The 15,228-nt window shown below is 39.4% G+C and overlaps 1 protein-coding gene across 2 annotated transcripts in view; it reads left to right on the top strand.

Moving 5' to 3' along the window:
• Positions 1-15,228, top strand: part of ptbp2b (polypyrimidine tract binding protein 2b) — a 46,508-nt gene that overhangs the window by 23,484 nt on the left and 7,796 nt on the right. For both annotated transcript variants that reach the window (XM_030073831.1, XM_030073832.1), the window contains 3 exons: positions 5,516-5,628; positions 12,221-12,254; positions 14,666-14,758. In XM_030073831.1, the coding sequence (XP_029929691.1) occupies positions 5,516-5,628; positions 12,221-12,254; positions 14,666-14,758 (240 nt within the window). The remainder of the gene's footprint in view (positions 1-5,515; positions 5,629-12,220; positions 12,255-14,665; positions 14,759-15,228) is intronic.

Here is a 15,228-nt window from a genome sequence, read left to right as displayed (position 1 = left end):
ATGGTTATCATTATGGTTATACAGTACAGTGGTGTAAGCAAAAAAATGAATGTTCCTCATGTTACTGTAACTGAGTAGCTATGTTGTATACTTCGACTTTTTTGAGGGTTTTTTTTTTTTTTCAGTCAGTAATTTAAGTCCATAAGAGTCTTGTACTTTAGCTAAATTTTAAATCACATCCATTACAGAGAACAAATTATTAACTGGAAAATTTCAGAAGAAATTTTGAATGTGCCTGCTGCTCCACGCATATTGTGTTTTTGTTTGCCAGGGTTTTGTTAAGAGCTTAGTGTGGTGACGATATGTGGACGTTCATTCATGTTGTGAAGATGTAGGTGTTTATTAGGGACTTGGTAGATGATTGCCATGGTCTTAGGGCTGGTCGCTGAGGTGTTGCTAGGCAGTTGCTATTGTGCTCTGGGTGATTGCTAGGGTGTTTCTAGGCGATTGCTATGGTTTTTGCTGTGGTGTATGGTGGGAATTGCTAGGGTGGTGGGCATGATTGCTTGTGGCCATTCAAAGGAGAGAAAACTAGCCAATGACAAGCAGGTCTGTTATTGTCCGCCCAGAGACAGAACCAGTGTTCTAGAAAGTTCAAAGCAGAAGTTGGTGAGAGGCAGTGGCAGTTGTGAAACATTCTGCTCAAAGTAATGGTCCAACAAATGCTTATTTATGAATGGCAGTAATTCCTACTACAATAATTCCAATAAAATGTATCAGCAGAAACATAAGGTGTTGATTGGCAAGTTGTAAAAAAATTGGGTGCCTAGTCCCCAAAAAGTCAGAACAACAGTGGGTTAAAAAAAAAAAAAAAAAAAGTTTTTATCCCTCTGTCCCAGATTTTTCAGTTTCAGTTATAATGGAAGTGTATGAGGCAGAGGGCTGACACTGCTGCATTGAAACTTGATATGCCAAAAGTGTAAGCCTGTTTGCTTCTATAGTAAGATGCTGAGAAACCGAACAAATCTTCGCACCACTTTACCGAAATTTATGGATGTGGAGTGAAAATTATGGGCACTTGAGCAAGTTAACGAGAAGATATTTAGAGAAATTTACCGGTCCGCTCCACTCTAGTGATGATGTCACCCACTCTAACTCCAAACATTGCATGCAGTACACACCTATTATAAAGTCAGGACCAAAAAAAAAACCCAACTTAAACTGTTCTCTATGAAAAGTGAAAAGTAGGCACAGTTCCCTTCACACTTTAGATGGCTGGATAGAAGAGAAGATGCTGAACATTTTGATAGGTAATATGTCTATGTTTAGTCGGAATTGCTCCTGCAGTAGATGAAACACGATCTTAATCTGTCTCAATGAGTGTGTAGTGCGTCACTACAGCGGGGATGATGTCATGTCACCTGCTGTAGACGGCTGCCATAGACCCTCATTATATTCTCTGAAATGACCTTCAAACTTAAACTGTTTCCTACCAAAAGACAACAATATCAAGATGATATTTTACACACATAAAATTCCACCTGTGCTGACCAATTTAATCTTCAAAATGGAGTTTAAAGGCCAGAGAATGAGGGAGCAGTGAGGGTTTTAAAATACATGGTTTTTGGTCGATTGCCCAGTTGGGGTGTATTGCGTCCAGAAAGTGCAATTTTATTCCAAATTTGTAATGTGTAAAAACGGGGGAAAAAGAACACATACACATAAATAAACCATTTTATGAATGAATGAATAAATTAACATGGACAGAGCACAAAAGCTGTGCAATGCAGAGCCTAGAAAAAACTGTCCCATATTGTGCTGGCCAAAATTTGGTTTAAGAGGAATTCGGAGAAATCAGAAAGTCAGATTGCTTAGAAAAGCCATAGCACACTTCTCCCAATCAAGCCACACATTATTCGTGTTTGGTTTCTAGGGGTAACACCAAAACTGTGGGAGGAGTAGCGAACTGAAATTTATATGGTAGAATAAAAAATAAGTATGATGGATTGTAATACCTTCTTTGCTTTGCCATGCAGGGACATGACAGATTATGGAACCTTTCACAATGAAGGATCAGTCAGCAAAGTTTAGAAGAGGAACCTGCTTCTTTGTTGGTTTTACTTTTTGTCATTTACACATTTTTAATAAAAGCTGCACCATGCAAAACTGCAGATGGTTGATGCAAGTTAGAACCATGTAGACCCAATGCGCAAAATGTGGAGTAAGTGGAAAGGGGGAAAAATGTCAGTTGTCGTGACAATGAAAACCATGTACACTCAACCACCGCCAACCAACCGCAATTTTGCGCAGTGTGCCTTTATAACAATGTAGTCTGAAATGTGTTCTCTCCTTTTCTAACTACATGGAAGAGATCACACTTAACACATTTACTGTTGTGAAACAGGAGCTCAGTAACTTTTATTCTCAGTACATCTGAAATGAGCGACCTTTTTATTTTTTAGTATTAGAAGTAAATAAAAATAAAGTAAGAACTTGACCAGCAATTTGTAGTAAGAGTGGGAATTATCTTTCCTTTGAACAAGTCAGTTCATTTCGGTCCGCTCAACAAGATGATAGTTGGTTCAGTGGTCCTGTGTGAGAGTTGTCGCTTCTGAGCACCGAGTCACTTAGTGAATGAGTAACCAAACCAAACTGTAAGTGGAGCCTCAATAAGCCTCCATTCTATCGGGGCTGATTCAGTGAAGGAAGCTGATTGAAATCAGAGTGATTTATCTCACTTACCTCTCAGTTCAGTCCCAGCTGTGTTGAACAGATGTTGAACTTGGGACATATGCATGGATAATCCCTTTTGTGACTTGTGACTTCTTGCACATCTTTTGCATAAAAAGCACTGTACTCGTTCCTGTGAACTGGGTTGAACACGAAACTTAACTGAATGTTTGGGTGTGCTTGTTGTTTTAACTCCAGAATGGCCCAGTTTAGTTCAATGGCAGGTGCAGCCTTGCCAGCTGGGTTCAGCCCCCTTGACTGAATCATCCAATCCCAGTGTTTCAGTGAATGAGAAATAAGGTGCTGCTTTAGCATTATCGGGGCAAAAATAGGGTGAATCCCCTGGACACATCAATGGTGTTCTTCTGTATTTTAATACATTAGGGATGTAGGACGCCTACCAGCGCCATTGTAGGGTCGGTCAGACATTGTAATCAGTTGGCAAATTGAGGGGGGATACATCACTCTTTTTAGGATAATGACTAGAATGTATCCCCCTTCTCCATCCCCCAGTAGCAGAGAGAGCCCAGGGGCAGAGGGGTGTTTAGCTGAGTATGTTAGTCTATAGTCTGCCTGACTCACCTGACTGAGCTTTATGTTAGAATCTATGGCCCTAAAAATGGCTTTGAAATATCACTAGCCTAACTGTGCTGTGTGTTGATAAATCCATGGTGCTGTCTGTGGTGCTGAAGCAGTACTGAATACTATAATTTTCTACTACATTGTAGCCTCTGTACACTTCATCATCAAAGTAACAAGTAGCAACTTGTAGTCACAGAAGAGCAAGAGATTTATAGACACACTGCTGCCTGTAGTATTCCTGTAATATTCCTTTGATATTTCTAGAATCATTCAGTAGCATCTGTGCTTCTAAAATAAGCCAGATGAAATTCTGTAGAAAATCTGGTGATTACAAAAACTGTAGACACTGGACGGAGAATTAGTGTTCTGTGTGAAAGGGAAGTGATTGTTGGTCGTGTTCAATCTCGTGTACCTTGTTAATTTTGTGGTTTGAGCATGGCATGATGAATGAGTCAAGCCACTACCTTCACTTATTTACGCATTTGCACCTGACCCTTCTGTAACTCTATACTGGTGGGCATATCAGCAAACATCCACATTTGTTTTATTTTCATTGATTTTCATAGATTTTTTCATTGATTGTATCTTTGTGTAAAAATGCAACACTAATATGTGTTTTACATTTTAATGTCTCATTCAGGAGCCTCTCTTCTCAAAGTCAAATTTAGGCATCTACCGGTTTTCATGTTCTGTGTCATTTTTAAAGAATTGAACTGGGGCAGGTCTGGTGGTCTAAATCACTAAGGTGGTGGATGTTTGGGTAGATTACGAATGTAACAAAAGTTTGACTTGTCTAGTTTTGAACTATAATTTTCATGTCACAGAGCATTAAAGAGTGGCTTGTACATTACTGTGTGGGTGGCATATCCTTTTCTGTAGTGGGTTTTGGATCCAATTTTGTTGACCATTTGCATTCTTGGAAAACCTAGGCTATTATATATATATCTTTTTGAACATTGTATCTTTAATATGTGTAAGGATAAAATCATCTTTGTTCCTTTGTAAAATGATGCCTAAAGACAGCCAAGTTTCTAATTAGTGAGATGACCAATCTTTCTCCTAATCTCCTAATCTGGATTATTATTAGCTACAGACTGTGAAGAACATTAAGAGAAACAGTTTGAATTTTTGGTGTGTGAATACAGTTGACAAACATGGCAGACAATCAATTCTAGTGTGAAAACAATATTTTTTTCACATTTGAGAGATTATGAACTTGGAAAGCATTTAATTGACGTAATCAGTGATATCAGCAGATTGTTGCAGCTATGGTGGGGAATTACCAGTGACCTTACAGTTTGATTTAATCATGATTTTTTGGGTCACAGTTTGATTTAACTACAATTCTTCCATTAACTGCAATTTTTAATGATTGTGTATTTACAGTCATAAAGGCCAAAATTTCAAAAACACCAGCCATAATAAGCAAAATACCACACTGAGCGATTTCTGACCACTAGAGGGTGTTGGGGGTGTTGAAACCCAGTAAACAGAGTCAGTCCTGCTTCTCCTGAAAGTTAAGGTGAAAAAAATGTTTCAATTTTTGGGATAGAAATGAGAGATACATATTTCTCTCACAGAGCTCCTGTTGGATTACTTGCATTATTTTGTCTCTAACCTCTAATTCAAGAATATGGTGAAGCTGCAGACTTTCACCTACAAGGTAAACATCCGCTTTGAATCCACTTTTTCTGCTGCTTCAGCGCTGCTTGCAGTGACAGAGGCACTTGCCCGACTGATCTGAAATTTGCATAAGTTCATTTGTAGAATGTGCAGTTTCAGAGCTGAAGCTGAAGAGGTGAGGTGGTGAAATGGGAGGGGAAGAGCACCGATTTCATACTATGGGTGGAGGAGTTTGATGATGAAGAGAGAAAAAGAGGTTAAAAACAACAAAATGGCTAGGCCTAGTGACTTGGTACTGGTTTATATATTATATAAAATATTGTATTATATATATAATACAAATACTAAGTTGCGCTGATTATACATTATTTTCAATACAAAGTATGCACTACCCTATTGTTTTTTTCTCAGCGCTTACAGGATTACTTCATAAACTTGTGACATTGTTTGTGTGAGTGAAGTGACAAAAATGTAAATGAAGAGATTGATTTTTGGCATCAGGGAGTCCTAGTTGCAGCCCTAATGACATTGATACAAAAGCCTTCAGTTGTGAATGTTGTGGCTATGAACAGATCTAGGTTTGTGCAGTGGTATTGTACGTCTGATTGTCATCTGTTTATGATCTCTACTTTCCTAATAGGTGCCATCAGTCCTCTGAGTGCTGCAGCGGCGGCGGCGGCGGCTGCTGGACGAGTCGCTCTATCGGGCTCTGGGGTGTCAGGAGTCTTGCTGGCATCCAACCTGAATGACGAGGTATGCTAACCAGAACCAAAACCTTAACCTTTACCTAGCTGTGAGAGAGTCTGCAGGCTCAGCTCTACTCACTGAAATTCACTCGGTTCAAATCTGGAAAGAATGTGTACTTCATTTAAGATTATTGAATTGAAGGTGAATCCCTGAAGTGTGTGTGCATCTTTGTGCCCACTTCACACCTAGCATTTATTATACATCTCACATCCAGCTAATATCAATAAGTCTTAAAATACATGATCTAAAACTATTGGTCAGCTAAGATATTAAAGGGATACGTCACCCATACTGCCACATCATTTTTGTTATCACATACTTACCGTGCTATGCCTTCAATTCTCGCTCACAGCCTTTTACTGAAGTAAAATTGTAAAATTACAGAACCATTTTTTTTTTCCATTTGATGAGAGATGGTTAGTATTTTTGGAATACAAGTTTATCATGCAGGCTTGAAAATATATTTTCTTTGTCATGGGTTGAAGGCAATGCACGGTGAGTGCTTGATAGTGAAGTTATTCGTTGTGGATGAAGTATGCCTTTATAGTCCAGTAATTTTAGGCCAAAATTGGGGTCAACCTAGGAGAAATTACAAGAGAAGCAAACTCAACTGATTTTGTATCCTCAGTTTGTCCTGAGTGAGGGGAAAAAAGTCCCAAGAAATCCCATTGATGGAAAGTTTTGAAAATCACCTATATATGACCATGTAATACCAAAAAACATCCTTTTTAACACACAGGGGAAAGGGGTTCAACATTTTACTTTCAGATATCACTATAAAAATTCACGATCGTAATCAAGTTGATTACACACACAAAGACAAGAAAAAAAGTCAGTTACAAGTTCTTGGAATTATTCTGTTTACACATGCATATCACACATTATCTGATTTGATATGCGCTAATAAGGAATATAAGGAATAAATGCCAGAACAGATATTTAAACAGTGAATTAAAAGGTTACTATATATATAGTAACCTTGAATTAAAAGGTTACTACATAACAGTGAATTAAAAGGTTACTATATATATAGTAACCTTTTAATTCACTGTTTAAATATCTGTTCTGGCATTTATTCCAATTAGTGCATATCAAATCAGATAATGTGTGATATGCATGTGTAAACAGAATAATTCAAAGAACTTGTAATTGACTTTTTTTCTTGTCTTTGTGTGTGTAATCATCTTGTGAATTTTTATAGTGATATCTGAAAGTAAAATTTTGAACCCCTTTCCCCTGTGTGTTAAAAACAATGTTTTTTGGTAATATGTGGTCACAAACTGAGGATGCAAAATCAGTTGAGTTTGCTTCTCTTGCAATTTGTCCTAGGTTTTTTCATAAAATGACTGGACTATTAAGAAGTATTAAATTGTCTTAAATGCAGAGCTCATGTTTTCATGTGATAACTGGTTTCTTTGTGTAGCATCAACATCCTTAGATTTATCCACAGCAGGGTTGGTAGTACATTCTGCATCTTATCTGCTAAATCAGCTGGATTTCATGCCCTTTACAACTCCTTTCCAGGTGTCTTTTTGCTTCTGCCCATTTCTAGTTTCACAGCTTTCACAACTTTCACCAGCTTTGTTCATGTTGGCTTTGACAGCTGTTGATTTGATCTTCTCAGCTGTTTGTGACATGTGGTTTGGGTTTTTTCAGCTGATTTTTTTTTTTAGGTGTGTATGTGCTCCAGTTGAACACCTATGATGCATGTTAATGCCAGGAGGATGTAGTTTCTGTTTGGCAGTGACGGGGTTCAGCTTTGAATGCTGAGCGGTTTATAAGTACTATTATTTTCTTTGAAAATGTTAGTTTTGAAAATCAGTGGTTTTCATAATTAGTCTATCCAGATTAATTGGGCTTGATTGCTCTGTGATTTGTAAATGAATGTCCTGGTGTGTGTGTGTGTGTGTGTGTGCGCACTATAGACTGAGTTCTGTTGTCTATGGACTGTCACAGATCCTAAAAACTGCTATTTTTATCTTTTTTCTACATCTCTCCAGAACTGTGTTGTGTCACATGTATTTTTACGCTTGTTTATCTAAATATGATCATCTATACCTACTTAGATCTCTCTAGCTATGTTTTCTGTGTATGTTGTCTACTTAATCTGTATATGTAAACCTACATCTTTTACTGTTTGTATTTCTAAACCTATCTACAGCCTGTTTCTATTTCTGTTTAATTTCCATCTCTCTATCAGCACCTCTCTCTCACTCTGAGGTGGACTTCATTATGTAGTGCCACTTTTTCACGACTCTGCCTCCTTGTGGTGATATCTTGCTGCTACAGCTGAATCCTGGTCACAGTGTAAATATCACATAGTCCCTGTTTTACCGATCAGGTCAGCTCGTGTGGAGTCCAGCAGGCCATAAATGTAAAGCTTTGTATTTTGAGAGGAAAAGGTTAGAGAAGGGTGTTGATTTTCCCTCTGAGTTTTTTAACCAGTTGATAGATTTAGAATGGTGTCATCAGGGCTGGGACAATATGCTTATCCTCTGTTTTGATACTGTCACGATACTTGGGTTCCAATTCGATTTTTACTGTGATTCTACAAATATTGAGACTCAATATTATGATTTATTGCTCAGAAACTTCCCCTTGTTGTCAGTATACCTGGAAAATCAGACATGCTCTGAATATCCTTGGTCTGTAGTTTGTGGGTGTAAAGTTCCATGACAATGTGATTTTCCTATAGGTCACTATAGGTCAAAAATGGTCTCACTACAATGAAATGGGTCCTATGGGGGCCAACATCATCACACATTTAATCAAATGTGGCTCATTGAATGCACAAGAGTCTCAGCTCTCCAGTCAAAGCCAACTGATGCAGCTCCAAGACTGTTTAGGCCCCAGTCTACACACACACACCATTTTACAACAGGCCACAAGAACACATGTGGACTGTATGCAAAAACCTGCATGTTTTTTTCTCCAAACTGCATAAGATTAGCAGAAGGTGGGCATGTCTGCAAAGGGGAGCAATATTTCCACAGTGTTTTCCCACATGTTAAACTTAAGTGGCCCGGGTATATTGACTTTAGTGCCACAGTTTCACATCAAACCCTCGTTCTAAACATTAACAGCAAAGTGCTTCACATGCAGCTCACCTGCTGTTGTGTAAGTGGAATGATGTTATTGGGTGAGTTTACAAAACACACAGCTGACGAAGAACAGCCAAAACAGCTAACACATATAGGGAGAGAGAGCAGGGCAAGCCAGTGTGTGGGTACTGACGGCCTCAGACCTGAGAAGTAAGTGTGTGTGTGTGTGTGTGTGTGTGTGTGTGTGTGTGTGTGTGTGTGTGTGTGTGTGTGTGTGTGGGAAAGGGAACTGGAGGGGTAAAGTCAGTCAACCTACTTATCAGTGAAGGCTGCCTCTTCTCAGATAATCAGCAGGTTGATGGTGTTACCTGAAGATGCTAGTTTACTTTTATTATAATGTAACTTTTAAGTGCCATTCTCAGCGCTGGCTCCAGCACTGATGGTTTTTTTGGCTGCCGAGGATTAGCGCAAGAGCCCCATCCCTGTCAAAAGTGAATTTGTGTTCTGTCATAGTATTTGAAGGCCATCTCCTGGTGTCCTCCTGTTTTGTTTTGCACTCAGAATAAACACCACAGTTCAGTTGAATTTCTAATTTGACTGCAGTAGTGGTGTAATTTGGTGCTAAATCTGAATCACTGGAGATTTTAAAGCCAGAATATTTTTTCAGAAATGAATAGTTTCTTTCTTTATTCGTCTGGGTGGTGGAATCAGGTTACACCAAGCGGCAGAATGACCCTAATTCACTTTTACATCCTATTATAAACGCTGCTGTGCATCATGGGGCTGATAGTGCCGACACTGGAAAGCAGTAGCCTATATTTAACTATAACTGTCAATATAAGTTGGTTGTAGATGAAGATCAGCTGTGTTGGTGAGTCGTTGTCATGGCACCTGTTAGATTAAAAATGACTGAGAAGTCGGCAGAAGTATAACTATCAGTCCATGAAAAAAATATTTTTTCCAGTGGATATTCTAGTAACAACATGATTGAGCTAGCAAATAAATAATTTAGTCTAGCTTCTAGATAGATAACATTTTCAATTTTCAGAGAGAGGGTACCTACTTGGCTATGCGCATCCACACTGAAGACTGCTTATTCCGTCAGCCTCGTGAACACTCGTTGAGGCCGATTTATTCAATAAATGGATGCAACCACGCACACCAGGTAGGGATGTCACGATTATAGATTTTCTTGGTACGATTATTGTCAGAGAAATAATCACGATTTTACGATTATTATATATTAATTAATTTCACACTATAAATGTATGAAATCACATGAACACTCCTTATAGATATTCACGTTTCATTTATTTCCATGCCAACATAACAAAAATAATATTTAGCTGCCCTTTGAAACATAAATAACACTGTAACAGTGAAAATAAATTACAATGTTACATGCTTTTTATGGTTGTAGAATTGTGCAATGAGTGAGTGCTTTTTACGGTATGAGAAGCTCATATTACAAACATGTGACACACCGGGGACTCTTCTGTGATTGGACGGTCGAAGTGTCAGTAGTCCTGCGGAGTTACCGTAATGGCCTGTATATAGGCGCAAAGCTCCATTTCTCCAGTTTCCGACGTTATTTAAAGTTTCTGTATGTCATAAACGGTCTAGGAGATATCGATATGTAAAGTACGCATGCCCAATCTTGTTGGCGCTGACATCATCGCTTTAAGAGACATGTTTGCTGTCTTCACCCAGCTTCATTAACCTGCGGTCCATCCTGTGGGTTGCAGTGTGTCACTGAAGGCTAACGAGGCTCACTTTCGACAGCACATCTGATTGGCTAGTAGGCCTAGTTAGTGTGGTTGAGAACGAAAGCTGCACTTCTATTGGATCCAGAGAAATGTCTGTTAGATAAATCTGGGCAAAACCAGATTTTTTTTTCGTAGTTTGCAGTTGTTTTGGTTCCGTGCGACTTGCGCTGCCTATGGTTCCGCGTCCGGCATGATCTTAGGAAAGTGACGGTGTTTAGGAACCTTCACGAATAATTAACCGTGGCGTTTAAAATCGCGGATATTCGTGAAGTCAAATAATCGTGACATCCCTAACACCAGGCAGCATTTATACATGTTTATTTTATTTACTCGGACATGGATTAAAAAATGAAAGCAGTCTACCACCAAGATAACGATGACTGTGAAAAAAGTTTTGTCCTCGATTAAACAGGGGTATATTGATGCACTGTATATGAACGATTTTATGTGTCCTCTTTTAACCTAATTACTCGGGTACTCGAGTAGGCCCAGTAGGTTACTCGGTTATAAAATTAATCGAAATGTGCATCCCTAGTTGTGATGGCATCGGTCATGGACCCTCTCACATTTACCCTACTGCTACCAGCTGCCAAAGTGGACGTTTTTAGCAAGTGAGCTCCACAGCAGTGTTATGGTTATAGGTATTTGAGCCTGTCAGTGTTGTCCACCTTTGTGATACTATGATTATCTCTTTGATTACATATTTATAATAGAATTGATCTCTTGAATTGATCTTATTGAGTCTCTTGGGATAGCCCCAAACTTGAACTGCTTTGAATGACTTCTTGGATTCAGTAGTAGTACGTATTTAATATTGTTTGGGCTTTGAGTTTCAGTATCTCATTGAAGTTTTCAGTGGCTTTCTCACCCTGAAAAAATAAAGTTCTGTTATTTCTTTTAAATGAAATGGTCACATCTGAAGTGCGGTATGTGGATCCATCGGTCTAACGAGCCCATTTTGGCAATAATTATCTCCATTTCCATAAACGGTTTCTAACCCAGCTCCTGCTGCCATTGGCTCAGTGCAAATCCCTACATCTGATCTGATTGGCCATCTGCTGCATGTTGCCGTCCCTCCTGGTTTGAGGTTGATTACCACTAACTCTTTTATTCACACTTAATTCCTTCATTTTTTTCTTTTTTTTTTTTTTTTAACTGTTCCAATTTTTTAAATTTTATTTTATATCCACCTTCCATCCTTTGTTCTCTCATTGATAAATGCATCCAGCAGGGGGTGTGTGTGTGCGTGTGCGTGTGTGTGCGTGTGCGTGCGTGCGTGTGTGTGCGTGTGTGTGCGCGTGTGTGTGTGTGTGCGTTAACAGGACTGGTGGAGTTGTGTGTGTGTTTTTGGGAATCAAACCAGCAATCATTCAGATTCCGTTAATGTTCCACTGATGCTCTGTTTACTGACCTCTGCTTTGGTTTTTGTCCTCCTTTCCTCCTTTCTCCCTCCTTACCTCCCTCCCTCCTCTCCTCCTCCCTTTTGCCCAATTATTTCCTTTTCATCCACCAAATAATCTGCATTACTACTCCTCTTTCTTTCCTCTTTCCTTCCTCTCTCTATAATGTGAATGGTCCAACATGACTTTGGCTTTGCTGTTTTGACCCCTCCCCCCCTGCCCCGTCCCAATCCACGTCCTCATCTTTGCTACGCCCTTCCATCGTCATGGAAACCACCACCTCCCCTCTCGTCCGTCGCTGGGCGGTCTGATCTCTACCTCCGTCTCTCCTCTTCCTCCTATGCTCCTCCTCCTCTTCCTGTCCTCTGCTCTGCGGTCTCTCTTTCTAAAGATGGTCACGCCTCAAAGTCTCTTTACCCTCTTCGGTATGTTCAACCTCTTCTATTCTATCAATTTATCTCTCTGTCTATCCAACTCTCCTCAGTGTCGTCGACCTTTCTGTAAATCTGTCTATGCCTTTCTCTACTACAGTTTACACCTCTTGTCTACCTCTGTATCTGCCTTAAAAGAATACATTGAGTTTTTGGTAGATTGTCCTGTCGGTGAACTTAGCCTTGTTATGATGAGAGCATGGACATCTACGACATCCAAGTGTTCGCCGGGGGATTATTGGCTCTGGAGCTGGAACACTGTACTAAGAGAGCACTACCCAAAGCAAGAGGACTGATTGTAATAATGAAAAGTTGTCAGTGTTTGCTTTTTTCCCAGTTATAGGGCTGTAACTGGTAGATTCATACATTAAAAAAAAATGAAATATCCATAAGTCATTGATTACAAATGAATACAAGGGCGCTGCTTGACTGCTGGAAGTTCAAAAAGATATTCAAAAACAGGAAAAGCAGCTAATCAAAAATGAGGAGAAAACATTTCATATTGTGATACAGACCTCAGTCAAAACAATTCAACATTATCAATTATAACTGTTCACAAGCTATCTTACCTGGAAGTTTGCACTGAAGTATCCAAGCTTCCCTCCTCTGCCTCATCCTCTTCTGACCACAATGTTTAATTAACTCCAATGTTATGTTTGGAAAAGTTGTCCATGTTTGCGCTGTACTGGTGCAAAGCTTGTTACAATATAGATCGCAGCTATTAATGTCATTAAATGTTATTACAGAACATTTGTAAAACGGAGTGATTCATAATGGTAAAATGCCAGACTATACCAGTTTCCCATCAGTCACTACCTTCACTTCCTGTAGAAGCATGGAAAATAGTCCCTGCTAGTTCAGAATAGTAGCCTTACATTCAGATCGAATGTCCATTCCATTTCCGCTCTAATATTCAGTCTGAAGTTAAATCTCATCAGCAGATTTCTGTAGGCGAAGGGATTTGAATCCTGCTAACCAATGACTAAGGACCAATACGTCCAGCCACTGTGACGTAGCTTTCATTCGACACAGTGACTGCCTGCTTTAGCCAGTTTACAGCCCAATTGCAAATCTGTTCAACTTAGCAACTTTAGCCACCTACAGAAATGTCAGTCAGTGTTGACAGGGTTATTGGGTTCGGGTTCGGGTTATTGAATTCCTGTTGCAAAGTCATTTTGTTGGTAAAAGGACTAGTGCAAAATTCAAGAGCTCTGTTTTGCCAAAAAGCTGATGAAGAACATTTAGACAAACAATTGAGTGAAGTTGGGCTCATTCTAACAAACATGATTTTGCCGTCTTTGTTAGGATTAGGGTTACATCACTTGACTGCAAAGTTCACCAACAGGACAATACCAAAAACTCAACCTAGTCCTTTTAAAGACCTTCTCTTGCTCTCTATACTTCTCAACATCTCTTATCTCTCTTCCCTCTATCTTTGTCTCTATACTTTGTAAATATTCAGTGCAGCCGTAATGCACCTACTCATTTCATAGACATGTTCAAATGGTTAGATGTTTTTAGTTGGGGGTTAATTGCCACTCAGCCATTCCACAAACCAGCCAAGTCGGGAGGAGAGAAAAATCAAACAGTCGGCCAGAAATTTGGTCAGTTTTAGCCTCTCATTTAGTGGAGCAGTCAGCTTGTTAACCAGCAAAGGCCAGAGTGTCAGAGGATCCCTTAAAATGTCTGATATTATCCAGATTTAAGACTTTAATAAGTATTTTCAAGTTGTTTTCTTTTCTTTTCTTTTCTTTTCTTTTGCACTTCATATCCATTCTGTTATTCATACAAAGTAGGTTTAGGTCTACATTATACATCTTTTCTGCTTTACCAGTTGGATATTAATTGACAATTAATTTTTAGGTGTCCATTTTCTCATTACCAGTTAATAGTTTTAGAACATTCATCAGTAATAAACAACCAGAAATAAGACTTCATTTGACAGCTTTCTTTGATTTGTTTTTGAAATTGGGCTTCAAATCAAATTCAAATCCAGGTAGTACTAATTAAAGTAGTCTTTGACCTTTGCACCTACCCTGCAGTCAAAACATGTCTCATTCAGGCAGTCTTTCAGTTTGCCAGTGGGTCAGTCTGAGATCTGTTTCCAAGCTAAAGCTAGTGTGCCTGACTTCTGTCACTGATTGGTAGTCACAACAAAAAGCTACTTGGCCACCTAGAAGTATCTGATGTAGTTTTTAGGTAACGTCACATGGGAAGCCTCCATCTTTTCTTTTCATTTGTCTCTCCAGCACTAACTTTGTTCCTTCCATCCTTCACACCTCTTTTTTTTCTTCGTCGGCTCCATCTCTCCTGCTCTGTCTGTCCTGTCCTCCTCCTCATCTCCTCCTCCCTTGCCCTGCTCTGCCTCTCTCTCCCTCTCTCTCTCTCTCTGTGTCTGTCTTCAGGAGTCTATGGCGATGTCCAGAGGGTGAAGATCCTCTACAACAAGAAGGACAGTGCTCTAATCCAGCTGTCCGATGGCAACCAGGCTCAGCTAGGTGAGATGCAGCGGTTTCTGAGAAAACCCAGTTTGTTTTCAAAGGTCTTGGAGGACCTCTGTTGGGTTGTGTACTGAACTCTTAAGGGTCCTGACTGAGTTACATTGGTACTACAGATTATCTGTTCATGATAGATCAGTTGACGCCAAATTTCAGTATCATGAAAGCAGGTTGTGTTGTTAGTTCAAATAAATATTGATAAGATTCCTTATGAGACTTTTGAAAAATCCCTCCTTTACGTTGGTTGCAAGTGTCATCTGGATGAGAGTATAGAGAGAAAGAGAGGGAGCTACTACGTGACCTAACTGCTCTCTGAGAGAGGGGTGTGTCTCCCCTTCACATTCTTCCTCAGGGGCAGTTGAAAGTGGAAGCAGTTAGCACTGAGTAAATTCACTTGATGTCTTTCAAAAGCATAAAAAGATGATTAACAAAGTTAGCAAAAATGGTTAGTGGAAAATTAGCATCAAGAA

This window comes from Myripristis murdjan, chromosome 17 (genome assembly GCF_902150065.1).
Source record: "Myripristis murdjan chromosome 17, fMyrMur1.1, whole genome shotgun sequence".
NCBI lineage: Eukaryota > Metazoa > Chordata > Actinopteri > Holocentriformes > Holocentridae > Myripristis > Myripristis murdjan.
The sequence above is the reverse complement of the archived record's forward strand: the minus strand, read 5'-3'. Positions and strand labels throughout refer to the sequence as shown.